General features: G+C 47.1%; 1 protein-coding gene across 3 annotated transcripts in view; it reads right to left on the reverse strand.

Moving 5' to 3' along the window:
• The window catches only part of vgll4b (vestigial-like family member 4b), a 109,327-nt gene that overhangs the window by 49,058 nt on the left and 32,709 nt on the right, over positions 1-27,560 (reverse strand). The window contains exon 1 of one of the 3 annotated variants that reach the window (XM_042324900.1): positions 25,977-26,577. The exons of the other annotated variants lie outside the window; for them this stretch is intronic. Within the exon in view, the coding sequence (XP_042180834.1) occupies positions 25,977-26,058 (82 nt within the window). The 5' untranslated portion in view covers positions 26,059-26,577. Of the gene's footprint in view, positions 1-25,976; positions 26,578-27,560 lie in introns of those variants that run through there. 3 annotated transcript variants of the gene reach the window in all.

Below are 27,560 nucleotides of genomic sequence, written 5' to 3' on the forward strand. Positions count from 1 at the left end.
TATATATAATATAATATAATAATATAATATAATATAATATAATATAATATATATATATATATATTTTTACACCTTTATTTAACTAGTCAAGTCAGTTAAGAACAAATTCTTATTTACAATGACGGCCTATGAACGGTGGGTTAAAACCTCTTAAGGAGGCTGCGAATTTTCGCAGCTTTTTGTTAAAAATCGCGCAACATTTCAGTGTCCTGCTACTCATGCCAGGAATATAGTATATGCATATGATAAGTGTGTGTGTATAGAAAACACTCTGAAGTCTCTAAAACTGGTTAAATCGTGTCTGTGGCTATAACAGAACGTGTTTAGGAGTCAAAATCCTTCGAAAAACTGGTCACCAAAAACACAAAAATAATATCCATCCGCCAGTCAATGTATTGTCTAAGGCTGAAGAAAATACATGTCAAGCCCCTGTAAACGCCTACAGCTTCCACACGATGTCGCCAATGCTGTCATTTTCACTCTGTTTTATCCTTGGTTTGGTAGCGTGACGCATTTCCTTTCTTTGGGCTCACCACAGGATGTTTTGAATGTGAAAACATGGACGATGATTTCAAGACTTGCTGCTATCGAATACAGATCGCCCCGTGATCAATTTAATAGATTATTAACGTTTATTAATACCTAAAGTTGGTTTAGAAAAGTAATTTGAAGTGATTTGTAAAAGTATATAGGCAACTTTTGTAATTTTAAAAAGTGACGTTGCGTCTTGTAAGGGGCATTTTTCTGGATCAGACCGGTCTTCAGCAAATCACATTTTGGGTATACAATGACGGATTTAATCGGGAAAAAGACCCAATTGTGATGTTTATGTGACATATAGGAGTGCCAAGAAAGAAGCTCGTCAAAGGTAATGAATGTTTTATATTTTATTTCTGCGTTTTGGGTAGCGCCGGCTACCGCAAAATCTGTTGTTTTGTTGACGGTCTGGTATTCTGGGGGGTGTATGCTATCAGATATTAGCTTCTCATGCTTTCGCCGAAAAGCATTTTACAAATCTGACTTGGTGGCTAGATTCACAACGAGTGTAGCTTTAATTCAGTACCTTGTATGTGTGTTTTATGTGAAAGTTTGAGTTTTATCGAAAACTTTCGGTGGCGCTCTAAAATATCCGCTGATTTGATCCCGCCACAGGAACATCCTCCCTAACAAGTTTTTTGCCTTGTTCAGGGGCAGAACTACAGATTTACACCTTGTCAGCTCAGGGGATCCAATCTTGCAACCTTACAGTTAACTAGTCCAACGCTCTAACCACCTGCCTCTCATTGCACTCCACGAGGAGCCTGCCTGTTACGCGAATGCAGTAGAATCCAAGGTAAGTCGCTAGCTGCATTAAACTTATCTTATAAACAACAATCAATCAACGACTGTCGTTGCTCCAATGTGTACTTAACCATAAACATCAATGCCTTTCTTAAAATCACTACACAGAAGTATATATTTTTAAACCTGCATATTTAGCTAAATCCAGGTTAGCAGGCAATATTAACCAAGTGAAATTGTGTCAATTCTCTTGCATTCATTGCACATATATATGGGTATATGCAACAGTTTGGGCCGCCTGGCTCTTTGCAAACTAATTTTCCAGAATGTTACGTAATTATGACATAACATAGAGAATGTCTTGATCTACTTCAGATAAGGTCTGTGTTTCGTTCAGGCTTAAACCGCCTCTGCGTTTTGATACCCGTATAAATCTAACTAGGATAAGGTAACGTTTGTCAACATATTTTCATAAATCCACTCTATAAAAAAAATGATCTTCGCTTATATTTAGCCAATATTGATCAGAGTTACCTTGTCCTATGGATATCTACACAGTTATAAAATTGGCAAGGTGGTGTAAACCTACACGAAAGACAGACCTTATTTTAAGTGAATCTAAAAATATCCTATGGAATAAATGAATGAAGGAAGCGCTTTTCAGATTTTGCTAGAAGGTGTCATGGGAATTATGACTCGCACTTTGGTAGTCAATTCTTACCATGTCCATTATTAAAATAGGATTTCCTGCATATAGAAAGTACAGTTTTTGTTTTCAACTTTCATCACAGGTAACTTAAAGGTGTCTTATTTGTGATAAAGATGTAAGCATGGGGTCAGCAACGGCTAAATAAAAAAATACCACCAACCTGTGGAATCACCTTAAGAACACCCATCCAAAAGCCCATCATATGTATTATATTAAGTTAAAATAAGTGTTGATTCAGTATTATTGCAATTGTCATTATTACAAAAATGTGTGTGGATGCAGCCAAGAGGCCCATGATCACTCTGGATGAACTGCAGAGATCTACAGCTGAGGTGGGAGACTCTGTCCATAGGGCAACAATCAGTCGTATATTGCACAAATCTGGCCTTTATGGAAGAGTGGCAAGAAGAAAGCCATTTCTTAAAGATATCCATAAAAAGTGTAGTTTAAAGTTTGCCACAAGCCACCTGGGAGACACACCAAACATGTGGAAGAAGGTGCTCTGGTCAGATGAAACCAAAATTGAACTTTTTGGCAACAATGCAAAACGTTATGTTTGGCGTAAAAGCAACACAGCTCATCACCCTGAACACACCATCCCCACTGTCAAACATGGTGGTGGCAGCATCATGGTTTGGGCCTGCTTTTCTTCAGCAGGGACAGGGAAGATGGTTAAAGTTGATGGAAGATGGATGGAGCCAAATACAGGACCATTCTGGAAGAAAACCTGATGGAGTCTGCAAAAGACCAGAGACTGGGACGGAGATTTGTCTTCCAACAAGACAATGATCCAAAACATAAAGCAAAATCTACAATGGAATGGTTCAAAAATAAACATCTCCAGGTGTTAGAATGGCCAAGTCAAAGTCCAGACCTGAATCCAATCGAGAATCTGTGGAAAGAACTGAAAACCGCTGTTCACAAATGCTCTCCATCCAACCTCACTGAGCTCGAGCTGTTTTGCAAGGAGGAATGGGAAAAAATGTCAGTCTCTCGATGTGCAAAACTGATAGAAACATACCCCAAGCGACTTACAGCTGTAATCGCAGCAAAAGGTGGCGCTACAAAGTATTAACTTAAGGGGGCTCAATAATTTTGCACGCCCAATTTTTCAGTTTTTGATTTGTTAAAAAAAGTTTGAAATATCCAATAAATGTCGTTCCACTTCATGATTGTGTCCCACTTGTTGTTGATTCTTCACAAAAAAATACAGTTTTATATCTTTATGTTTGAAGCCTGAAATGTGGCAAAAGGTCGCAAAGTTCAAGGGGGCTGAATACTTTCGCAAGGCACAGTTTATATATATATATATATATAACAAATCAGCCGATTAATCGGTATCTGCGTTGAAAAATCATAATCGGTCGACCTCTAGTTCAAAGGCGACTGCGTGAATCAGTCCATGGTTGAATTGCAGCAAAGAAACCACTACTATTTTATTTAATCTTTTTTTAACTAGGCAAGTCAGTTAAGAAAAAAAATCTTATTTACAATGACAGCCTACCCTGGCCAAACCCGGACGACGCTGGGCCAATTGTGCACCGCCCTATGGGACTCCCAATCACGGCCGGATGTGATACAGTCTGGATTCGAACCAGGGACTGTAGTGATGCCTCTTGCATCGAGATGCTGTGTCTTAGACCACTGCGCAACTCTGGAATTATTACAAAGGACACCGATAAGAAGCAGAGACTTGCTTGGCATAGCACCCCCACACCATCACACCACCTCCTCCATGCTTCATGGTGGGAACCACACTTGCAGAGACTTGCTTGGGCCAAGAAACACGAGCAATGGACATAGGACTGGTAGCAATCTGTCCTTTGGTCGGATGAGTCCAACTTTGAGATTTGTCTTTCTTTGTGAGAAGCAGAGTAGGTGAATGGATTAACTCTGCAAGTGTGGTTCCCACCATGAAGCATGGAGGAGGTGGTGTGACGGTGTGGGGGTGCTATGCTGATGAAACTGGCAATGATTTATTTAAAATTGAAGGCACACTTAACCAGCTGGGACTATCATTTGTTTTTCTACAGGACAGTGACTCAACACCTCCAGGCTGTATAAGGGCTATTTGACCAAGGACAGTGATGATGGCATGCTGCATCAGATGACCTGGCTTCCACAATCCCCCGACCTCAATCCAATTCATCCCAAACAGAGTGAAAATAAAGCAGCTAAGAGCTCAGCATATGTGGGAACTCCTTCAAGACTGTTGGAAAAAGCATTCCAGGTGAAGCTGGTTGAGAGAATGCCAAGAGTGCCCAAAGCTGTCATCAAGGCAAAGGGTGGCTATTTGAAGAATCTTCAAATATAAAATAAAAGTTGATTTGTGTAACACTGTTTTGGTTACTACAAGATTTGAAATGTGTAATTTCACAGTTTGTCTTCGCTATTATTCTACAATGTAGAAATTAGTAAAACATTAAGAAAAACCCTTGAATGATGTGTGAGGTGTTCTAAAACTTTTGACTGGTAGTGTGTGTGTGATAGACAGTTGAAGTCTGAAGTTTACATACATTGGAGTCATTAAAACTAGTTTTTCAACCACTCCACAAATTTCTTGTTAACAAAACTATAGTTTTGGCAAGTCGGTTAGGACATCTACTTTGTGCATGACACAAGTAATTTTTCCAACAATTGTTTAAAGACAGATTATTTCACTTATAATGTACTGTATCACAATTCCAGAGGATCAGAAGTTTACATACACTAAGTTGACTGTGCCTTTAAACAGCTTGGAAAATTCCAGAAAATTATGTCATGGCTTTAGAAGCTTCTGATAGGCTAATTGACATAATGTGAGTCAATTGGAGGTGTACCTGTGAATGTATTTCAAGGCCTACCTTCACACTCAGTGCCTCTTTGCTTGACATCATGGGAAAATCAAAAGAAATCAGCCAAGACCTCAAAAGAATTTGTAGACCTCCACAAGTCTTGTTCATCCTTGGGAGCCATTTCCAAACGCCTGAAGGTACCACATTCATCTGTACAAACAATAGTATGTTCATTTTATTTTATTTATTTAACCAGGAAGGGCTCATTGAGATTAAAATCTATTTTTCAAGAGCGCCCTGGCCATGAGTGGCAGCACCAAGTCATTACAAAAAATTACAGACAGACAACATGAAAAACTACAAGTAATCTAGTACACAAGAGTATAAAAGAGCAAATTAAAAACATTGACAGGGAACCTCAAAATCCTTCATCAAAACAAAAAAAACACCAATCGGGACAAGTTCTTCCAGTTTAAAAGTATTTTGTAAGGTACATAAAAGCCCTTTTACCAAATTCAGTTCGGACATTTGGAACAGTTAGCAGGATAAAGTCCAGTGAACGAAGAGAGTACCCACCGCATTTCTGAACAATAAAAATGCCCAAATAAAAAGGTAGTAAACCCAAAATGGCTTTGTAAATAAAAGTATACCAGTGCCTGAGCCTACGGGTGACTAGAGAAGGCCAGCCAACCCTGGTATACAAAGTGCAGTGGTGGGTAAGGGTTTTGCAGTTTAAAATATATCTCAAAGTGCCATCTGTACAAACAATAGTACGCAAGTATAAACACCATGGGACCACGCAGCCGTCATACCGCTCAGAAAGGAGATGCATTCAGTCTCCTAGAGATGAATGTACTTTGGTGCGAAAAGTGCAAATCAATCCCAGAACAACAGCAAAGGACCTTGTGAAGATGCTGGAGGAAACGGGTACAAAAGTATCTATATCCACAGTAAAACAAGTCCTATATCGACACAACCTGAAAGGCTGCTCAGCATGGAAGAAGCCACTGCTCCAAAACCACCATAAAAAAGCCAGACTACGGTTTGCAACTGCACATGGGGACAAAGATTGTACTTTTTGGAGAAATGTCCTCTGGTCTGATGAAACAAAAATAGAACTGTTTGGCCATAATGACCATCGTTATGTTTGGAGGAAAAAGGGGGAGGCTTGCAAGCCGAAGAACACCATCCCAACCGTGAAGCACGGGGGTGGCAGCATCATGTTGTGGGGGTGCTTTGCTGCAGGAGGGACTGGTGTACTTCACAAAATAGATGGCTTCATGAAGGAGGAACATTATGTGGATATATTGAAGCAACATCTCAAGACATCAGTCAGGAAGTTAAAGCTTGGTCGCAAATGGGTCTTCCAAATGGACAATGACCCCAAGCATACTTCCATAGTTGTAGCAAAATGGCTTAAGGACAACAAAGTCAAGGTATTGGAGTGGCCATCACAAAGCCCTGACCTCAATCCTATAGACAATTTGTGGGCAGAACTGAAAAAGCGTGTGCGAGCAAGGAGGCCTAAAAACCTGACTCAGGTACACCAGCTCTGTCAGGAGGAATGGGCCAAAATTCACCCAACTTATTGTGGGCAACTCGAGGAACGTTTGACCCAAGTAAAATAAAATTAAGGCAATGCTACCTAATATTAATTGAGTGTATGTAAACTTCTGACCCACTGGGAAATAAAATGAAATAAAATCTCAACTATTATTCTGACATTTCACATTCTTAAAATAAAGTGTTGACCCTAACTGACCTAAGACATAGACTTTTTACTAGTAGAGTCTCTCTACTCTGTCCACAATCAGAGATTGTGAAAAACTGAGTTTAAATGTATTTGGCTAAGGTGTATTTAAACTTCCGACTTCAACTGTATATAAACACACACACACAAAAGTATGTGGACACACCTTCAAAATGTATCCACACGTTACTGATGAGTGCATAAAATCGAGTGCACAGCCATGCAATCTCCATAGACAAACATAGGCAGTAGAATGGTCCCTACTGAAGAGCTCAGTGACTTTCAACGTGGCACCGTCACAGGTTGCCACTTTTCCAACAAGTCAGTTGGTCAATTTTCTGCCCTGCTAGAACTGCCCTGGTCAACTAAGTGTTGTTATTGTGAAGTGGAAAGGTCTAGGAGCAGCAACGGCTCAGTCGCGAAGTGGTAGGCCACACAAGCTCACAGGACGGGAGCCGAGTGCTGAAGAAAAGTAATCTGTAATCTTTTGCAACACTCACTCACTACCGAGTTCCAAACTGCTTCTGGAAGCAACGTCAGCACAATAAGCAGATCGTCGGGAGCTCCATGAAATGGGTTTCCATGGCCGAGCAGTCGCACTCAAGCCTAAGATCACCACGCGCAATGCCAAGCATCGGCTGGAATGGTGTTAAAGCTCGCTGCCATTGGAATCTGGAGCAGTTCTTTAGAGTGATGACTCACGCGTCACCGTCTGGCAGTCCAACGGATGAATCTGGGTTTGGTGGATGCCAGGAGAAAGCTACCTGCCCGAATGCAAAGCTCCAACTGTAAAGTTTGGTGGAGGAGGAATAATGGTATGGGGCTATTTTTCCATGGCTGGGGCTAGGCCCCTTAGTTCCAGTGAAGGGAAATCTTAACGCTACAGCATACAATGACATTCTAGACGATTCTGTGCTTCCAACTTTGTGGCAACAGTTCGGGGAAGGCCCTTTCCTCTTTGAGCATGACACAACAAAGTGAAACCCAACAACAGCTCAGTCAACCGTTATTGTACAGTAGTAAGGTAACCTGTCTTCTGAACAGAGCAGGGTGGTATGAAACAAACATCTGTGTCAGGGGAAACACTGCGTGTTTGATCTACTCAAAGAATCTTAAGTTCTACATGATGAGAGGGAGAGAGAGCCCTCGGCGGACTTCAAACACGACGGGAAGGCTGGAGTTAGAGGCTCAGAAAGGGGAGAACCTCAACCCCCCCAACACCCTCTTAGCAGAAACTAAGCATTGACCCCATGTCTCCGTCTCTGCTAAATTATATTTCTGGCCTACATTCTCTGAAATCTAAACTGGGTCCCTGGCATGTGATGCCTTTTATAAATACTCTAAAAACGCATGAAAGTCAGTTACATAAAACAAGAGTCAAAACAAACACGAAACAATGCCCTCTTGTTCCCTTGTGCTAGCTAGCGCTAACCAAGCCTGCCGTCTCCAGCTGGCGCTAACCAAGCCTGCCGTCTCCAGCTAGCGCTAACCAAGCCTGCCGTCTCCAGCTGGCGCTAACCAAGCCGGCCGTCTCCAGCTAGCGCTAACCAAGCCTGCCGTCTCCAGCTAGCGCTAACCAAGCCTGCCGTCTCCAGCTAGCGCTAACCAAGCCGGCCGTCTCCAGCTAGCGCTAACCAAGCCGGCCGTCTCCAGCTAGCGCTAACCAAGCCGGCCGTCTCCAGCTAGCGCTAACCAAGCCGGCCGTCTCCATGATTTTATTTTATTGGTGTAGCATAAAATAATGCTACATGGTACCAGTCCTGTTTGTGCGGTTTTACCCAGCCCTGTTTGTGCGGTTTTACCCAGTCCTGTTTGTGCGGTTTTACCCAGCCCTGTTTGTGCGGTTTTACCCAGTCCTGTTTGTGCGGTTTTACCCAGCCCTGTTTGTGCGGTTTTACCCAGCCCTGTTTGTGCGGTTTTACCCAGCCCTGTTTGTGCGGTTTTACCCAGCCCTGTTTGTGCGGTTTTACCCAGCCCTGTTTGTGCGGTTTTACCCAGCCCTGTTTGTGCGGTTTTACCCAGCCCTGTTTGTGCGGTTTTACCCAGCCCTGTTTGTGCGGTTTTACCCAGCCCTGTTTGTGCGGTTTTACCCAGCCCTGTTTGTGCGGTTTTACCCAGCCCTGTTTGTGCGGTTTTACCCAGCCCTGTTTGTGCGGTTTTACCCAGCCCTGTTTGTGCGGTTTTACCCAGCCCTGTTTGTGCGGTTTTACCCAGCCCTGTTTGTGCGGTTTTACCCAGTCCTGTTTCAAATCAAATCAAATCAAATCAAATCAAATCAAAATCAAATTTTATTTGTCACATACACATGGTTAGCAGATGTTAATGCGAGTGTAGCGAAATGCTTGTGCTTCTAGTTCCGACAATGCAGTAATAACGAGCAAGTAATCTAACTAACAATTCCAAAAAAAACTACTGTCATACACAGTGTAAGGGGATAAAGAATATGTACATAAGGATATATGAATGAGTGATGGTACAGAGCAGCATAGGCAAGATACAGTAGATGATATCGAGTACAGTATATACATATGAGATAAGTATGTAAACCAAGTGGCATAGTTAAAGTGGCTAGTGATACATGTATTACATAAGGATGCAGTCGATGATATAGAGTACAGTATCAACGTATGCATATGAGATGAACAATGTAGGGTAAGTAACATTATATAAGGTAGCATTGTTTAAAGTGGCTAGTGATATATTTACATCATTTCCCATCGATTCCCATGATTAAAGTGGCTGGAGTAGAGTCAGTGTCATTGACAGTGTGTTGGCAGTAGCCACTCAATGTTAGTGGTGGCTGTTTAACAGTCTGATGGCCTTGAGATAGAAGCTGTTTTTCAGTCTCTCGGTCCCAGCTTTGATGCACCTGTACTGACCTCGCCTTCTGGATGGCAGCGGGGTGAACAGGCAGTGGCTCGGGTGGTTGATGTCCTTGATGATCTTTATGGCCTTCCTGTAGCATCGGGTGGTGTAGGTGTCCTGGAGGGCAGGTAGTTTGCCCCCGGTGATGCGTTGTGCAGACCTCACTACCCTCTGGAGAGCCTTACGGTTGAGGGCGGTGCAGTTGCCATACCAGGCGGTGATACAGCCCGCCAGGATGCTTTCGATTGTGCATCTGTAGAAGTTTGTGAGTGCTTTTGGTGACAAGCCGAATTTCTTCAGCCTCCTGAGGTTGAAGAGGCGCTGCTGCGCCTTCCTCACGATGCTGTCTGTGTGAGTGGACCAATTCAGTTTGTCTGTGATGTGTATGCCGAGGAACTTAAAACTTGCTACCCTCTCCACTACTGTTCCATCGATGTGGATGGGGGGGTGTTCCCTCTGCTGTTTCCTGAAGTCCACAATCATCTCCTTAGTTTTGTTGACGTTGAGTGTGAGGTTATTTTCCTGACACCACACTCCGAGGGCCCTCACCTCCTCCCTGTAGGCCGTCTCGTCGTTGTTGGTAATCAAGCCTACCACTGTTGTGTCGTCCACAAACTTGATGATTGAGTTGGAGCGTGCATGGCCACGCAGTCGTGGGTGAACAGGGAGTACAGGAGAGGGCTCAGAACGCACCCTTGTGGGGCCCCAGTGTTGAGGATCAGCGGGGAGGAGATGTTGTTGCCTACCCTCACCACCTGGGGGCGGCCCGTCAGGAAGTCCAGTACCCAGTTGCACAGGGCGGGGTCGAGACCCAGGGTCTCGAGCTTGATGACGAGCTTGGAGGGTACTATGGTGTTGAATGCCGAGCTGTAGTCGATGAACAGCATTCTCACATAGGTATTCCTCTTGTCCAGATGGGTTAGGGCAGTGTGCAGTGTGGTTGAGATTGCATCGTCTGTGGACCTATTTGGGCGGTAAGCAAATTGGAGTGGGTCAAGGGTGTCAGGTAGGGTGGAGGTGATATGGTCCTTGACTAGTCTCTCAAAGCACTTCATGATGACGGATGTGAGTGCTACGGGGCGGTAGTCGTTTAGCTCAGTTACCTTAGCTTTCTTGGGAACAGGAACAATGGTGGCCCTCTTGAAGCATGTGGGAACAGCAGACTGGTATAGGGATTGATTGAATATGTCCGTAAACACACCGGCCAGCTGGTCTGCGCATGCTCTGAGGGCGCGGCTGGGGATGCCGTCTGGGCCTGCAGCCTTGCGAGGGTTAACACGTTTAAATGTCTTACTCACTTCGGCTGCAGTGAAGGAGAGACCGCATGTTTCCGTTGCAGGCCGTGTCAGTGGCACTGTATTGTCCTCAAAGCGGGCAAAAAAGTTATTTAGTCTGCCTGGGAGCAAGACATCCTGGTCCGTGACTGGGCTGGGTTTCTTCCTGTAGTCCGTGATTGACTGTAGACCCTGCCACATACCTCTTGTGTCTGAGCCGTTGAATTGAGATTCTACTTTGTCTCTGTACTGGCGCTTAGCTTGTTTGATAGCCTTGCGGAGGAATAGCTGCACTGTTTGTATTCAGCCATGTTACCAGACACCTTGCCCTGATTAAAAGCAGTGGTTCGTGCCTTCAGTTTCACACGAATGCTGCCATCAATCCACGGTTTCTGGTTAGGGAATGTTTTAATCGTTGCTATGGGAGCGACATCTTCAACGCACGTTCTAATGAACTCGCACACCGTATCAGCGTATTCGTCAATGTTGTTGTCTGACGCAATACGAAACATCTCCCAGTCCACGTGATGGAAGCAGTCTTGGAGTGTGGAGTCAGCTTGGTCGGACCAGCGTTGGACAGACCTCAGCGTGGGAGCTTCTTGTTTTAGTTTCTGTCTGTAGGCAGGGATCAACAAAATGGAGTCGTGGTCAGCTTTTCCGAAAGGGGGCGGGGCAGGGCCTTATATGCGTCGCGGAAGTTAGAGTAACAATGATCCAGGGTCTTTCCACCCCTGGTTGCGCAATCGATATGCTGATAAAATTTAGGGAGTCTTGTTTTCAGATTAGCCTTGTTAAAATCCCCAGCTACAATGAATGCAGCCTCCGGATAAATCGTTTCCAGTTTGCAGAGAGTTAAATAAAGTTCGTTCAGAGCCATCGATGTGTCTGCTTGGGGGGATATATACGGCTGTGATTATAATCGAAGAGAATTCTCTTGGTAGATAATGCGGTCTACATTTGATTGTGAGGAATTCTAAATCAGGTGAACAGAAGGATTTGAGTTCCTGTATGTTTCTTTCATCACACCATGTCACGTTGGCCATAAGACATACGCCCCCGCCCCCTTCTTACCAGAAAGATGTTTGTTTCTGTCGGCGCGATGCGTGGAGAAACCCGCTGGCTGCACCGCTTCGGATTGCGTCTCTCCAGTTAGCCATGTTTCCGTGAAGCAGAGAGCGTTACAGTCTCTGATGTCCCTCTGGAATGCTACCCTTGCTCGGATTTCATCAACCTTGTTGTCAAGAGACTGGACATTGGCAAGAAGAATGCTAGGGAGTGGTGCACGATGTGCCCGTCTCAGGAGTCTGACCAGAAGACCGCTTCGTTTCCCTCTTTTTCTGAGTCGTTTTTTTTTTTTGGTCGCTGCATGTGATTCACTCGGTTACACTGGTTGTAAGGCAGAACACAGGATCCGCGTCGCGAAAAACATATTCTTGGTCGTACTGATGGTGAGTTGACGCTGATCTTATATTCAGTAGTTCTTGTCGGCTGTATGTAAAGAAACCTAAGATGACCTGGGGTACTAGTGTAAGAAATAACACGTAAAAAAACAAAAAACTGCATAGTTTCCTAGGAACGCGAGCGAGGCGGCCATCTCTGTCGGCGCCGGAAGTACTACCCAGTCCTGTTTTACCCAGCCCTGTTTGTGCTGTTTTACCCAGCCCTGTTTGTGCGGTTTTACCCAGCCCTGTTTGTGCGGTTTTACCCAGCCCTGTTTGTGCGGTTTTACCCAGCCCTGTTTGTGCGGTTTTACCCAGTCCTGTTTGTGCGGTTTTACCCAGCCCTGTTTGTGCGGTTTTACCCAGCCCTGTTTGTGCGGTTTTACCCAGCCCTGTTTGTGCGGTTTTACCCAGCCCTGTTTGTGCGGTTTTACCCAGCCCTGTTTGTGCGGTTTTACCCAGCCCTGTTTGTGCGGTTTTACCCAGCCCTGTTTGTGCGGTTTTACCCAGTCCTGTTTGTGCGGTTTTACCCAGCCCTGTTTGTGCGGTTTTACCCAGCCCTGTTTGTGCGGTTTTACCCAGCCCTGTTTGTGCGGTTTTACCCAGTCCTGTTTGTGCGGTTTTACCCAGTCCTGTTTGTGCGGTTTTACCCAGTCCTGTTTGTGCGGTTTTACCCAGTCCTGTTTGTGCGGTTTTACCCAGTCCTGTGCCAAAAAGAGTTAACATAACGGTACAGACAGATCTGGGAGAAGGCAGGTTAAACATACGCTACCCACCGAAGCCCTTAACTAAATCACAAGTATATCAACAGAAAGAGAATGGCAGCCATTGGGAGTGGGACAACAAAGGCCCACAGCTCGATGGGTTCTCACCTCTCCACAGAGCACGGCACAAATGAGCAAACAAGATTTTTTCTCCTGTTCAGTAGGAAAAGTGAGTCAGCCTTCACCCTGCAGGCAGAGACAGTTGAGACACTAAACTCAGCTAGCAGGGGCAGGAAGTGAAGCCAGTTCAGCCCAACAGAGCCACAGCGGATGACACCGACCGGATGGAGCCAATGACAGGCCAGCCAGGGTAAGAGGCCCAGGACACAGGTGGTCACAGAGCCATGTTTGGACTGGCTGAACCAAACGATGCCTTAGGTCATAGAAAGTGTTATAACAAAGAGGTTATCCATCAAAAACAGAGAGACCTCCCTCAGCAGACCAGGCTCTAAAGAGAAGACAGAGAGAGAGAGACCTCCCTCAGCAGACCAGGCTCTAAAGAGAAGACAGAAAGAGAGACCTCCCTCAGCAGACCAGGCTCTAAAGAGAAGACAGAAAGAGAGACCTCCCTCAGCAGACCAGGCTCTAAAGAGAAGACAGAAAGAGAGACCTCCCTCAGCAGACCAGGCTCTAAAGAGAAGACAGAGAGAGAGACCTCCCTCAACAGACCAGGCTCTAAAGAGAAGACAGAGAGAGAGACCTCCCTCAGCAGACCAGGCTCTAAAGAGCCACAGTTCCAGACAGCCAGTCTCTCAACTCTGTCCACAGTTCCAGACAGCCAGTCTCTCTACTCTGGGATAGACTACTGGACATAAAAAGCTCAGTGAGCAGGCCTTGCTGCATGGTCTGGAGTGACTGGGACAGACCAAACAGATACAGTAAGCACACAATGTAGCTCCTGGGTAGAGATGGATTCTGTCCTGTCATCAGGTCACGTGACTAGCTGGGCGGCGGAGTGGACAGAGATGAAGGCAGAAGGCATTCTGCTGTACCCGCTATTTGCGGACAGTGGGCACGACAGGGCACAAGTAGAAATGCTGATCTGGGATCATTTTGGGATTTCAGATAAACAAATTCACATTGACATGGGGGAGGGGGGCTGATCCTAGATCAACACTCCTAATCTGAGACTTTATGAGTACGGGCCCTGACACGGTCACTCAGTAGAGAGGCCTGCACTACCTATGGGCCCTGGTCTAAGGTAGGGAATAGGGCCCTGGTCTAAAGTAGTGCCCTATATAGGGCCCTGGTGTAAAGTAGTGCCCTATATAGGGCCCTGGTGTAAAGTAGTGCCCTATATAGGGCCCTGGTGTAAAGTTGTGCACTATATAGGGCCCTGGTGTAAAGTAGTGCACTATATAGGGCCCTGGTGTAAAGTAGTGCCTATAAAGTAGTGCACTATATAGGACCCTGGTGTAAAGTAGTGCCCTATATAGGGCCGGTGTAAAGTAGTGCCCTATATAGGGCCCTGGTGTAAAGTGGTGCGCTATATAGGGCCCTGGTGTAAAGTAGTGCGCTATATTAGGGCCCTGGTGTAAAGTAGCGCACTATATAGGGCCCTAAAGTAGTGTAAAGTAGTGCGCTATATAGGGCCCTGGTGTAAAGTAGTGCGCTATATAGGGCCCTGGTGTAAAGTAGTGCACTATATAGGGCCCTGGTGTAAAGTAGTGCACTATAGGGCCCTGGTGTAAAGTAGTGCACTATGTAGGGAATAGGGCCCTGGTGTAAAGTAGTGCACTATGTAGGGAATAGGGCCCTGGTGTAACGTAGTGCACTATGTAGGGAATAGGGCCCTGGTGTAACGTAGTGCACTATGTAGGGAATAGGGCCCTGGTGTAAAGTAGTGCACTATGTAGGGAATAGGGCCCTGGTGTAAAGTAGTGCACTATGTAGGGAATAGGGCCCTGGTGTAAAGTAGTGCACTATGTAGGGAATAGGGCCCTGGTGTAAAGTAGTGCACTATGTAGGGAATAGGGCCCTGGTGTAAAGTAGTGCACTATGTAGGGAATAGGGCCCTGGTGTAAAGTAGTGCACTATGTAGGGAATAGGGCCCTGGTGTAAAGTAGTGCACTATGTAGGGAATAGGGCCCTGGTGTAAAGTAGTGCACTATGTAGGGAATAGGGCCCTGGTGTAAAGTAGTGCACTATGTAGGAATAGGGCCCTGGTGTAAAGTAGTGCACTATGTAGGGAATAGGGCCCTGGTGTAAAGTAGTGCACTATGTAGGGAATAGGGCCCTGGTGTAAAGTAGTGCACTATGTAGGGAATAGGGCCCTGGTGTAAAGTAGTGCACTATGTAGGGAATAGGGCCCTGGTGTAAAGTAGTGCACTATGTAGGGAATAGGGCCCTGGTGTAAAGTAGTGCACTATGTAGGGAATAGGGCCCTGGTGTAAAGTAGTGCACTATGTAGGGAATAGGGCCCTGGTGTAAAGTAGTGCACTATGTAGGGAATAGGGCCCTGGTGTAAAGTAGTGCACTATGTAGGGAATAGGGCCCTGGTGTAAAGTAGTGCACTATGTAGGAATGGAGCCCTGGTGTAAAGTAGTGCACTATGTAGGGAATAGGGCCCTGGTGTAAAGTAGTGCACTATGTAGGGAATAGGGCCCTGGTCTAAAAGTAGTGCACTATATAGGGAATAGGGCTCTGGTCTAAAGTAGTGAACTATATAGGGAATAGGGCTCTGGTCTAAAGTAGTGAACTATATAAAGGGAATAGGGTGCGATTTGGAATGCATTCTCACTATCTATCACACTAGTCAGTCCCTCAGCTAGATCTCTACAAGGTTATCAGAGCAGAGAAGAGTAAGCCTCATTGGTCACAGTCAGACAGCTGAAAAATAACAAATCATCTGTGACTGAAATCATTAATGGAGGAAACTGTTCCTCTGCTGAGGTGCAACAGACACATTATCTCAGTGGAGAAAAGGACAGAATATAGAGAGAGAGAGAGAAGAGAATAGAGAGAGAGGAGAGTAGAGAGGAGAGTAGAGAGAGGAGAGTAGAGAGAGGAGAGTAGAGAGAGAGAGGAGAGTAGAGAGAGAATAGAGAGAGGAGTAGAGAGAGAAGAATAGAGAGAGGAGAATAGAGAGAGGAGAGTAGAGAGAGGAGAGGGGTAGAAGAAAGAGAGGAGAGTAGAGAGAGAGGAGAGAAGAGGAGAGTAGAGAGAGGAGAATAGAGAGAGTAGAGAGAGAGAGGAGAATAGAGAGAGGAGAGTAGAGAGAGAATAGAGAGAGTAGAGTAGAGAGAAGAGTAGAGAGAGAGAGAGAATAGAGAGAAGAGTAGAGAGAGGAGAGGAGAATAGAGAGAAGAGTAGAGAGAGGAGGAGAATAGAATAGAGAGAAGAGAGAGAGAGGAGAGGGAGAGAAGAATAGAGAGAGAGGGAGAGAAGAATAGAGAGAGGAGAGAGAGAGAAGAGAGAGAGAGAGGAGAGAGAGAGAGGAGAGACAGGAGAGTAAGAGAGGAGGAGAGGAGAGTAGAGAGAGGAGAGTAGAGAGAGGAGAGTAGAGAGAGGAGAGGAGAGAGGAGAGAATAGAGGAGAGAGGAGAGTAGAGAGAGGAGAGTAGAGAGAGGAGAGTAGAGAGAGGAGAGTAGAGAGAGGAGAGTAGAGAGAGTAGAGAGAGAGAGTAGAGAGAGAGAGAGGAGGAGAGAAGAGGAGAGAATAGAGAGAGAAGAGGAGAGGAGAGAGAGAGAAGAGGAGAGTAGAGAGAGGAGAAGAGAGAGAGAGAGAGAGAGAGAGGAGAGAATAGAGAGAGGAGAATAGAGAGAGAGGAGAATAGAGAGAGGAGAGTAGAGAGAGGAGAGTAGAGAGAGGAGAATAGAGAGAGGAGAATAGAGAGAGGAGAATAGAGAGAGAGGAGAATAGAGAGAGGAGAGGAGAATAATAGAGAGAGGAGAGTAGAGAGAGGAGAGGGGTAGAAGAATAGAGAGGAGAGTAGAGAGAGGAGAATAGAGAGGAGAATAGAGAGAGGAGAATAGAGAGAGGAGAATAGAGAGAGGAGAATAGAGAGAGGAGAATAGAGAGAGGAGAGGAGGAGAATAATAGAGAGAGGAGAGTAGAGAGAGGAGAATAGAGAGAGAATAGAGAGAGAGAGAGGAGAGTAGAGAGAGGAGAGTAGAGAGAGGAGATAGAGAGAGGAGAGAGAGAGAGAGAGGAGAATAGAGAGGAGAATAGAGAGGAGAATAGAGAGAGGAGAGTAGAGAGAGAAGAATAGAGAGGAGAATAGAGAGGAGAATAGAGAGAGGAGAGAATAGAGAGAGAAGAGAGGAGACTAGAGAGAATAGAGAGGAGAGTAGAGAGAATAGAGAGGAGAGTAGAGAGAGGAGAGGAGAATAGAGAGAGGAGAATAGAGAGAGGAGAATAGAGAGAGAGAGAGGGGTAGAAGAATAGAGAGAGGAGAGAGAGAGAGGAGAGAAGAGGAGAGTAGAGAGAGGAGAATAGAGAGGAGAATAGAGAGGAGAATAGAGAGGGGAGAGAGAGAGAATAGAGAGAGTAGAGAGAGAGAGGAGAGTAGAGAGAGGAGAGGAGAATAGAGAGAAGAGTAGAGAGAGGAGAATAGAGAGAAGAGTAGAGAGAGGAGAATAGAGAGAAGAATAGAGAGTAGAGAGAGAGAGAGGAGAATAGAGAGAAGAGTAGAGAGAGGAGAGGAGAATAGAGAGAAGAGTAGAGAGAGGAGAGGGAGAGAAGAATAGAGAGTAGAGAGAGGAGAGTAAGAGAGAGAGAGAGAGAGTAGAGAGAGGAGAGTAAGAGAGAGGAGAGGGAGAGAAGAGGAGAGGGAGAGAAGAGGAGAGAAGTAGAGAAGAGGAGAATAGAGAGGAGAGAGGGAGAGAAGATAGAGAGAGGAGAGGAGAGAAGAGAGAGAGAGGAGAGTAGAGAGAGGAGAATAGAGAGAGGAGAATAGAGAGAGGAGAATAGAGAGAGGAGAATAGAGAGAGGAGAATAGAGAGAGTAGAGAGAGGGAGGAGAAGAGGAGAGAGAATAGAGGAGAGGAGAATAGAATAGAGAGGAGAATAGAGAGAGGAGAATAGAGAGAGGAGAATAGAGAGAGGAGAATAGAGAGAGGAGAATAGAGAGAGGAGAATAGAGAGAGGAGAATAGAGAGAGGAGAATAGAGAGAGGAGAGGGGGAGGATAATAGAGAGAGGAGAATAGAGAGAGGAGAATAGAGAGAGGAGAATAGAGAGAGGAGAATAGAGAGAGGAGAATAGAGAGAGGAGAATAGAGAGAGGAGAATAGAGAGGAGAATAGAGAGGAGAATAGAGAGGAGAATAGAGAGGAGAGAGAGAGAGGAGAGTGGAGAGAGAGGAGAGGAGAGAGGAGAGTAGAGAGAGAGAGAGAGGAGAGTAGAGAGAGAGAGAGAGAGTAGAGAGAGGAGAGTAGAGAGAGGAGAGTAGAGAGAGGAGAGTAGAGAGAGGAGAGTAGAGAGAGAGAGAGAGAGGAGAAGTAGAGAGAGGAGAATAGAGAGGAGAGTAGAGAGAGAAGAATAGAGAGAGGAGAGGGAGAGGAGAATAGAGAGAGGAGAATAGAGAGAGGAGAGGGAGAGAAGAATAGAGAGAGGAGAATAGAGAGAGGAGAGGGAGAGAAGAATAGAGAGAAGAATAGAGAGAGGAGAGTAGAGAGAGGAGAGGGAGAGGGGAGAGTAGAGAGAGGGGAGAGTAGAGAGGGGAGAGTAGAGAGAGTAGAGAGAGAGTAGAGAGAAGAGAGAGGAGAGTAGAGAGGAGAATAGAGAGAGGAGAGTAGAGAAGAGAGAGAGAGGAGAATAGAGAGAGAGAGAGAGAGAGAGAGAGAGAGTAGAGAGGGAGAGAAGAATAGAGAGAGGAGAATAGAGAGAGGAGAGTAGAGAGGAGAGGAGAATAGAGAGAAAGAGTAGAGAGAGAGAGAGGAGAATAGAATAGAGAGAAGAGTAGAGAGGAGAGTAGAGAGAGAGGGAGAGAGAATAGAGAGAGAGGGAGAGAAGAATAGAGAGGAGAGGGAGAGAGACATAGAGAGAGAGGAGAGTAGAGAGAGGAGAGTAGAGAGACAATAGAGAGAGGAGAGTAGAGAGGAGAATAGAGAGAGGAGAGTAGAGAGGAGAGTAGAGAGGAGAATAGAGAGAGAAGAATAGAGAGAGGAGAGGAGAATAGAGAGAGGAGAGGAGAATAGAGAGAGGAGAGGAGAATAGAGAGAGGAGAGTAGAATAGAGAGAGAGGAGAGGAGAGTAGAGAGAGAGGAGAGTAGAGAGAGGAGAGGAGAATAGAGAGAAGAGTAGAGAGAGGAGAGTAGAGAGAGGAGAGGAGAATAGAGAGAGAAGAAGAGAGAGAGAAGGAGAGAGAGAGGAGAGGGAGAGAAGAATAGAGAGAGGAGAGGGAGAGAAGACTAGAGAGAGGAGAGGGAGAGAAGGAGAGAAGAATAGAGAGAGAAGAATAGAGAGAGAAGGAGAGAGAGAGGAGAGGGAGAAGAATAGAGAGAGAAGAATAGAGAGAGGAGAGGGAGAGAAGAATAGAGAGAGGAGAGGGAGAGAAGAATAGAGAGGAGAGAGACAGCAGGGGACAGAGAGAAGAAGAGAGAGAGAAGGAGAGAGACAGCAGGGGAGAGAGAGTGATGTAAACATGTGTTTACCATGCCAATAAAGCCCTTTCAATTCGAGAGAGAGAGAGAGAGAGAGAGCAACAACTATCCTCTCGTCGCCAGCCTTGCTGAAAGACCAACGAGAGAACAGGTACTGGGGAGAGATGAGTAACTGACAGGGAGAGATGAGTACAGTCACTTGACTGTCTACATCAAGAGGTAATCACAGGCTCCATCCCAAACGGCATCCTATACCCTACCTAGGCCCTGGTCAGAAGTAGTGCACTGTGTAGGGAATAGGGCCCTGGTCAGAAGTAGTGCACTATATAGGGAATAGGGCCCTGGTCAGAAGTAGTGCACTGTGTAGGGAATAGGATGCCATTTGGGACTGACTTTACAGTAAAATGGGCTTGGAAAGGATTGGAACAGTCAGAGCCAATCACAGCCACTAGTCTATAGTACAACCTGTCCTGTCCCTGTCCAATACATATTTAGTCTATAGTACAACCATAAGCTTCATGACCACTTGTCAGACGTGAGAGTAGCTCCTAACGTCGGGCGAGAGGCGGCGTAACGTCGGGCGAGCTGGGGGCGGCGTAACGTCGGGGGCGAGCTGGGGGCGGCGTAACGTCGGGCGAGCTGGGTGAGAGAGTAACGTCGGGTGAGCTGGGTGAGAGAGTAACGTCAGGTGAGAGAGTAACGTCAATATCGTTAATATCGCACAAAATGAGTTAAATGTCAGGCTACTTTGAGAGTCTGAGATCTATAAAAAAAAAAAATGACGTCTTGAATCCATCAATATCCTCGGTGTCTGGTGTTGGAGGAGACACGATGTACAATGAAATTACAACCCTAGAAAACGGTCCAATGATTCGCAGAGGCCGATGTGCTCGTGCCAAAAAGCCGATCTCACTCGTTATAGTTTGTAAAAACAAAGCTGTTCACTGACAGATTTGCCACGAGCTCCCGACTGTAGGTTTTTATATTTACACACACACACACACACACACACACACACACACACACACACACAGTTGAAGTCGTAAGTTTACATACACCTTAGCCAAATACATTTAAACTCGGGTTTCCACAATTTCCAAAAAAGTTGGCATCAAAATTGACCCAAATTTTCGTCCCTACTTTTTACGACTTCAATACACTGGTGAATTTGTGCCGTTTACTCCTCTAAAAGATGGACAAGAAATCAAATCAAATGTATTTATAAAGCCCTTCGTACATCAGCTGATATCTCAAAGTGCTGTACAGAAACCCAGCCTAAAACGCCAGCCTAAATTACCCTCAAATTAAAGCTGACAGTCTACACTGATAGGCATTGTTTGATTTCAAATCAAAACTTTTGAGTATAGAGCCAAAAGAAGAACAACACGCTTTACGCACACACGGCCACGGTCAATATTTCTCTCTGTAGCTCACAATGATTTATATCGTGCGAAAGCCTGATCCTGATACGTTGGAAAACCTGTTCCTTTCACTGATAGAATGTTGAGAATCACCTGAGGTAGCAGCATGCTGGATGAACTCAGGTTGGGGGGGGTTAAGGCCCAGTCAGGATGACAGGCAGGTTTAATGTACCAGCAGCAGCATGTAGGCCATCACCATGGCATTCCAAATGGCACTCCATTCCCTATATAGTGCACTATTTTTGAACCAGGACCCATAGGGAATGTAGTGATGCGGGCAGTAGCCAAACCAGGAAGTGGGCATGCTGGGGGATTTAAGGTTTGTGATTGTCGGTCTGATGAGCCATTCTATTTACATACCAGTCCATGCCCTCTGTTTCCAATTTTCCACCTCACAGACATCGGATAGAGAAACCAGAAAAAGAGAGATAGAGATCAGAGAGAGGTAAGAGATGTAAACATAGGTTTCCCATGCCAATAAAGCCCTTTGAATTTAAATTGATATCAGAACGAGAGAGAACGCAAGATCAGAGAGCGTGAGATCGATAGAGAGCGATTGAGCGAGATCCGAGAGAGAGAGAGCGACCCGAGAGAGAGAGCGCGACCCGAGAGAGAGAGAGCGCGACCCGAGAGAGAGAGAGCGACCCGAGAGAGAGAGAGAGCGCGACCCGAGAGAGAGAGAGAGAGCGCGAGAGAGAGAGAGAGCGCGACCCGAGAGAGAGAGAGCGCGACCCGAGAGAGAGAGAGAGCGCGACCCGAGAGAGAGAGAGAGCGCGACCCGAGAGAGAGAGAGAGCGCGACCCGAGAGAGAGAGAGAGCGCGACCCGAGAGAGAGAGAGAGAGAGAGAGAGCGCGACCCGAGAGAGAGAGAGGAGAGAGCGCGAGAGAGAGAGACCCGAGGAGAGAGCGCGACCCGAGGAGAGAGCGCGACCCGAGAGCGCGACCCGAGGGAGAGAGCGCGACCCGAGGAGAGAGAGCGCGACCCGAGGGAGAGAGAGCGCGACCCGAGGGAGAGAGAGCGCGACCCGAGGGAGAGAGAGCGCGACCGAGGAGAGAGAGCGGACCCGAGGGAGAGAGAGCGCGACCCGAGGAGAGAGAGAGCGACCCGGAGAGAGAGCGCGACCCGAGGGAGAGAGAGCGCGACCCGAGGGAGAGAGAGCGCGACCCGAGGGAGAGAGAGAGCGACCCGAGGGAGAGAGAGAGCGCGACCCGAGAGAGAGAGAGAGAGCGCGACCCGAGAGAGAGAGAGCGCGACCCGAGAGAGAGAGAGAGCGCGACCCGAGAGAGAGAGAGAGCGCGACCCGAGAGAGAGAGAGCGCGACCAGAGAGAGAGAGAGCGCGACCAGAGAGAGAGAGAGAGCGCGACCAGAGAGAGAGAGAGCGCGACCGAGAGAGAGAGAGACCCGAGAGAGAGAGACCCGAGAGAGAGAGAGCGCGACCCGAGAGAGAGAGAGAGCGCGACCCGAGAGAGAGAGAGAGCGCGACCCGAGAGAGAGAGAGCGACCCGAGAGAGAGAGAGAGCGCGACCCGAGAGAGAGAGAGAGCGCGACCCGAGAGAGAGAGAGAGCGCGACCCGAGGGAGAGAGGAGGGAGAGAGCGCGACCCGAGGAGAGAGAGGGAGAGAGCGCGACCCGAGGGAGAGAGGAGGGGAGAGAGAGAGCGACCCGAGGGAGAGAGCGCGACCCGAGGGAGAGCGCGACCCGAGGGAGAGAGCGCGACCCGAGGGAGAGAGCGCGACCCGAGGGGAGAGAGCGCGACCCGAGGAGAGAGAGCCCGAGGAGAGAGAGCGCGACCCGAGGAGAGAGAGCGCGACCCGAGAGAGAGAGAGAGCGCGACCCGAGAGAGAGAGAGCGCGACCCGAGAGAGAGAGAGAGCGCGACCCGAGAGAGAGAGAGAGCGCGACCGAGAGAGAGAGAGAGCGCGACCCGAGAGAGAGAGAGAGCGCGACCCGAGAGAGAGAGCGACCGAGAGAGAGAGAGAGCGCGACCAGAGAGAGAGAGAGCGCGACCCGAGAGAGAGAGAGAGCGCGACCCGAGAGAGAGAGAGAGCGACCCGAGAGAGAGAGAGCGCGACCCGAGAGAGAGAGAGAGCGCGACCCGAGAGAGAGAGAGAGCGCGACCCGAGAGAGAGAGCGCGACCCGAGAGAGAGAGAGAGCGCGACCGAGAGAGAGAGAGAGAGCGAGAGAGCGCGACCCGAGAGAGAGAGAGCGCGACCCGAGAGACCCGAGAGAGAGCGACCCGAGAGAGAGAGAGCGACCCGAGAGAGAGAGAGCGCGACCCGAGAGAGAGAGAGCGCGACCCGAGAGAGAGAGAGAGCGCGACCCGAGAGAGAGAGAGAGCGCGACCCGAGAGAGAGAGAGAGAGCGCGACCCGAGAGAGAGAGAGAGAGCGCGACCCGAGGAGAGAGAGAGAGAGCGACCCGAGGAGAGAGAGAGCGCGACCCGAGGGAGAGAGAGCGCGACCCGAGGGAGAGAGCGCGACCCGAGGGGAGAGCGCGACCCGAGGAGAGAGCGCGACCCGAGGGAGAGAGCGCGACCCGAGGAGAGAGCGACCCGAGGAGAGAGCGCGACCCGAGGAGAGAGCGCGACCCGAGGGAGAGAGCGCGACCCGGGGGAGAGCGCGACCCGGGGAGAGAGCGCGACCCGAGGGAGAGAGCGCGACCCGGGAGAGAGCGACCTGGGGGGGAGAGAGCGCGACCCGAGGGAGAGAGCGCGACCCGAGGGAGAGAGCGCGACCCGAGGGAGAGAGCGCGACCCGAGGGAGAGAGCGCGACCCGAGGGAGAGAGCGCGACCCGAGGGAGAGAGCGCGACCCGAGGGAGAGAGCGCGACCCGAGGGAGTGATTGGGTGACAGAGATCATGTTGAACCCAGGAAGGAAAGCATGTATGGTATGGTATGGTATGTCCGTCTACCCCTCTGACAGCCAGCTAGTGACAGGCAGCAACAGGAGGGCTAGCTGCTAGGGCAGGGTGGATTCAACTCTCAATTCAACACAGCTGATTCAAATTATCAAAGCTTGATGATTAGTTGAATTGGCTGTGTAGTTAGGTCAAAAACGTGCACCACTTGGAGTCCCGAGGACCAAGTCTGGGAAACAATGCCCTATGAGGTCCGGAGCCTGACGGTTTTCTGTTCTACCTGATAATTAATTGCACCCACCTGGTGTCTCCAGGTCTAAATCAGTCCCCGATTAGAGGGGAATCACCCACCTGGTGTCTCCAGGTCTAAATCAGTCCCCGATTAGAGGGGAATCACCCACCTGGTGTCTCCACGTCTAAATCAGTCCCCGATTAGAGGGGAATCACCCACCTGGTGTCTCCAGGTCTAAATCAGTCCCCGATTAGAGGGGAATCACCCACCTGGTGTCTCCAGGTCTAAATCAGTCCCCAGGGGGAATCACCCACCTGGTGTCTCCAGGTCTAAATCAGTCCCCGATTAGAGGGGAATCACCCACCTGGTGTCTCCAGGTCTAAATCAGTCCCCGATTAGAGGGGAATCACCCACCTGGTGTCTCCAGGTCTAAATCAGTCCCCGATTAGAGGGGAATCACCCACCTGGTGTCTCCACGTCTAAATCAGTCCCCGATTAGAGGGGAATCACCCACCTGGTGTCTCCAGGTCTAAATCAGTCCCCGATTAGAGGGGAATCACCCACCTGGTGTCCCAGGTCTAAATCAGTCCCCGATTAGAGGGGAATCACCCACCTGGTGTCCCAGGTCTAAATCAGGCCCTGATTAGAGGGGAACAATGAAAACACACATAGTGGAACTGGCTTTGAGGTCCAGAGTTGAGTTTGATGGTGCTAGGGGCTAGTGACCCCTACACTGTCACCCTCTTTAGCACACCTTCCTGGGTTCAGGCCCTCAGCCAAACACCTACAGGCCCTCAGCCAAACACCTACAGGCCCTCAGCCAAACACCTACAGGCCCTCAGCCAAACACCTACAGGCCCTCAGCCAAACACCTACAGGCCCTCAGCCAAACACCTACAGGCCCTCAGCCAAACACCTACAGGCCCTTAGCCAAACACCTACAGGCCCTTACATACTGGACCCTCTAGTCATGATGACCGTCTGCCTCGCACCCTGTTGTTAAACAAGAAGTAATGACACAATGCAGGACATCACTTAGCTTATAGTGAATATCCACAATGATCCTTCTCCTCATTAAAAAAAAAAAAAAGCCCCATGGATTTTATCAACCACAGTGCTGGAATGAAATATGTAAATAAAGTGTGATTATGGTCCACAACAGAGGAACAATGGACCACAGACAGGCCTAACCAACAACAGTCAAAACAGAGCATGTAAAAGTCCATCTCTGTCTGGAGAAGCCTACTACTATTTACTACCTAATAAAAGCACGGAGACAATGACTGACTCGGTCTGTGATACATGGAAATGGTGAGCGTGTCAGACTAATTACACAACCGGTAGAATTCACGTGAGTCAACCTGAATCTAGGTCAGTGGAGGAGATGTAGTGTTCTGATATTCACACACACACACACACACACACACGTGCAAATGGATGACCAAATCGTCCACAGGTAGATAATACAAAAATACAAAAATCTAATACTGGGCAAATCCCCTCTATCATTCCTGTGAGTCAATAAAACTTGTGTCAGTAAGAGCTGATATTCATTCACACACGACTGAACAGTAACAATTCCACTAGGATGACAGATCCTCTGATGATCAATAAGAGACGTGGTTCTTTGAATCTTCGTTTCAATAGTACAACATTGGTGTAGTGGCCAGGGAGGGGGACCGACAGAATGGAAACGAGGTCCGATGTATTCCCACATTTCTAGAGGAATTATTCCCTGGCATTAAAAGTGTATTTCAGTTCACCAGATTTCAGTTAAAAACACTCTTACTGCTACTATAACACTTGGAATATGTTTAAGATCTTTTACGATAGAACAAACATTAGCATGAGTAACACATCTACAGCAGTAGTAGGGGGATATTTCCGATTTATTTAAAACACAATCATTAAACTTTTATTCCTTCATAACATTTCAGCTTTTTTTTATTTTTTTTATTTTTTACAAAACAGATGCGAGATGAATTAAATATGAATTAATGCAGATTAACGTCATGTTTTATGGCATTATGTTGTTGCAAATTAAAGTTATTAAAGTACTGTGTTTACCTTCATAGCAGAGTATGCCGATGTTGTTGTTCATTTTGTCCAGGTACTGATAATTCAACAGATCCATTTTTGTAACAAGCATTTAACAGTTTAGCAAAAACAAAAAAAAAAAGACCAGCTTTATTTTGCTTCCAACCGAGTCGAGAGGAAAATGACGCGACCGCAGTCGGTTTAATTTACGTGGACGAGTCGGTCGACACAGAGCAGTTAAAAGGCCCAGCCTTCAGCTCAAGTTTTCTACGCGCAAAAATAATATAATCGAATCAAGGTAAAACGCTTTAAAATAGTTCCCGACAAAAATGAAAATGGAGTTTGTATAATACTTGTAAAGAATGTATGTTCAGAAAAAGGTAGTGCCAGTTCTTCCTAACCTTACAGCCAGCTGTAAAGTCGACTGTACTGACACGCAGGCTCAGCTTGGTATGACTCGAATGAACCCGTTTCCTCAGAGCAGGCTGCGACCACTAGGCATGCTTGCTAAATCCCGGGAGCTCCTCAGATGTCAGGGTTTTTTTTTCTTCACAAGATCAACCGTCCAAATGCAGGACCAGTGAGGGGTGAGAGAGGGAAAAAGATACAGGGCTGGATTACCAACACATGGGTACTCCAGGGGGCCCCCAACCCCCCCACCAAAACATTTGCATATGATAGCAAAAAGTGTAGAATTGGGCCTCCCGAGTAGCACAGCGGTCTAAGGCAGAGGTGTCACTACAGACCCGGGTTCAATCCCGGGCTGTATCAAAACCGTCTGTGACCGGGAGTCCCATAGGGTGGCGCACAATTGGCCAAGTGTTGTCCCGGAGCGATGAGACAAGATCGTAATTGGGGAGGGAAAAGGGGGTAAAAAATTTTTTTTTTTTACAAAAGTATAGAATTGGAGGGAAATTAGCTTTAAAACTGTAAAATTCTCAACCTCATGTCAAAATGTGAACAAAATCATGAGATGAGCAATAAAAACTGCTCATTTTCCACCTTGCCTCATGGCAAAAAGTGAAGAATTGCAGGAAATGATCTTTAAATTGCATTTTCTTAGCATCATGACAGAATGTGTAGAATCTCATTAAAAAATTGTACATTTTTCTCTACACCATGGCATAATGTGTTAATGCTGGGAGTTAGCAGATTATTTTTATTTGTGTGTGTGGAACGGGGGGGGTCTGTGCCCCAAATGCAGTATTCCGGCCCTGAAGAGGAGGTGGGAGCCAGTGAGTGTGGGAGAGAGCTGGGAGAAAGCAAGCAAATACAAGGCGGGGCTAGTAGCCCATGTAAAATTTGGCAGACAGGAAACAGTGCGGTTTTGGCCAAAAACGACATACAAAGAGAGCTCTATTCAGAATGCATTCAACCTGGTTCCTGCTTCCAAACAGATGGACGTTCACTGTGACCTTACGGGACTATTGTTTTCTTCAAGACAAAACAGTTTGGCACCTATACGTCTGTGGTATTCTGTATTGTATAGAACCGTTCCTCAAAATCCACTATTCAAATCTTCAAATACAACATTATATTTCTTCATTTTGATAGTAGAAATATGCAAATGTCTAGATAATTGACCAAATATCTTACCGAATCTTATTAGACCTT

This window comes from Oncorhynchus tshawytscha, linkage group LG07 (assembly GCF_018296145.1).
Source record: "Oncorhynchus tshawytscha isolate Ot180627B linkage group LG07, Otsh_v2.0, whole genome shotgun sequence".
NCBI classification, from domain to species: Eukaryota; Metazoa; Chordata; class Actinopteri; order Salmoniformes; family Salmonidae; genus Oncorhynchus; species Oncorhynchus tshawytscha.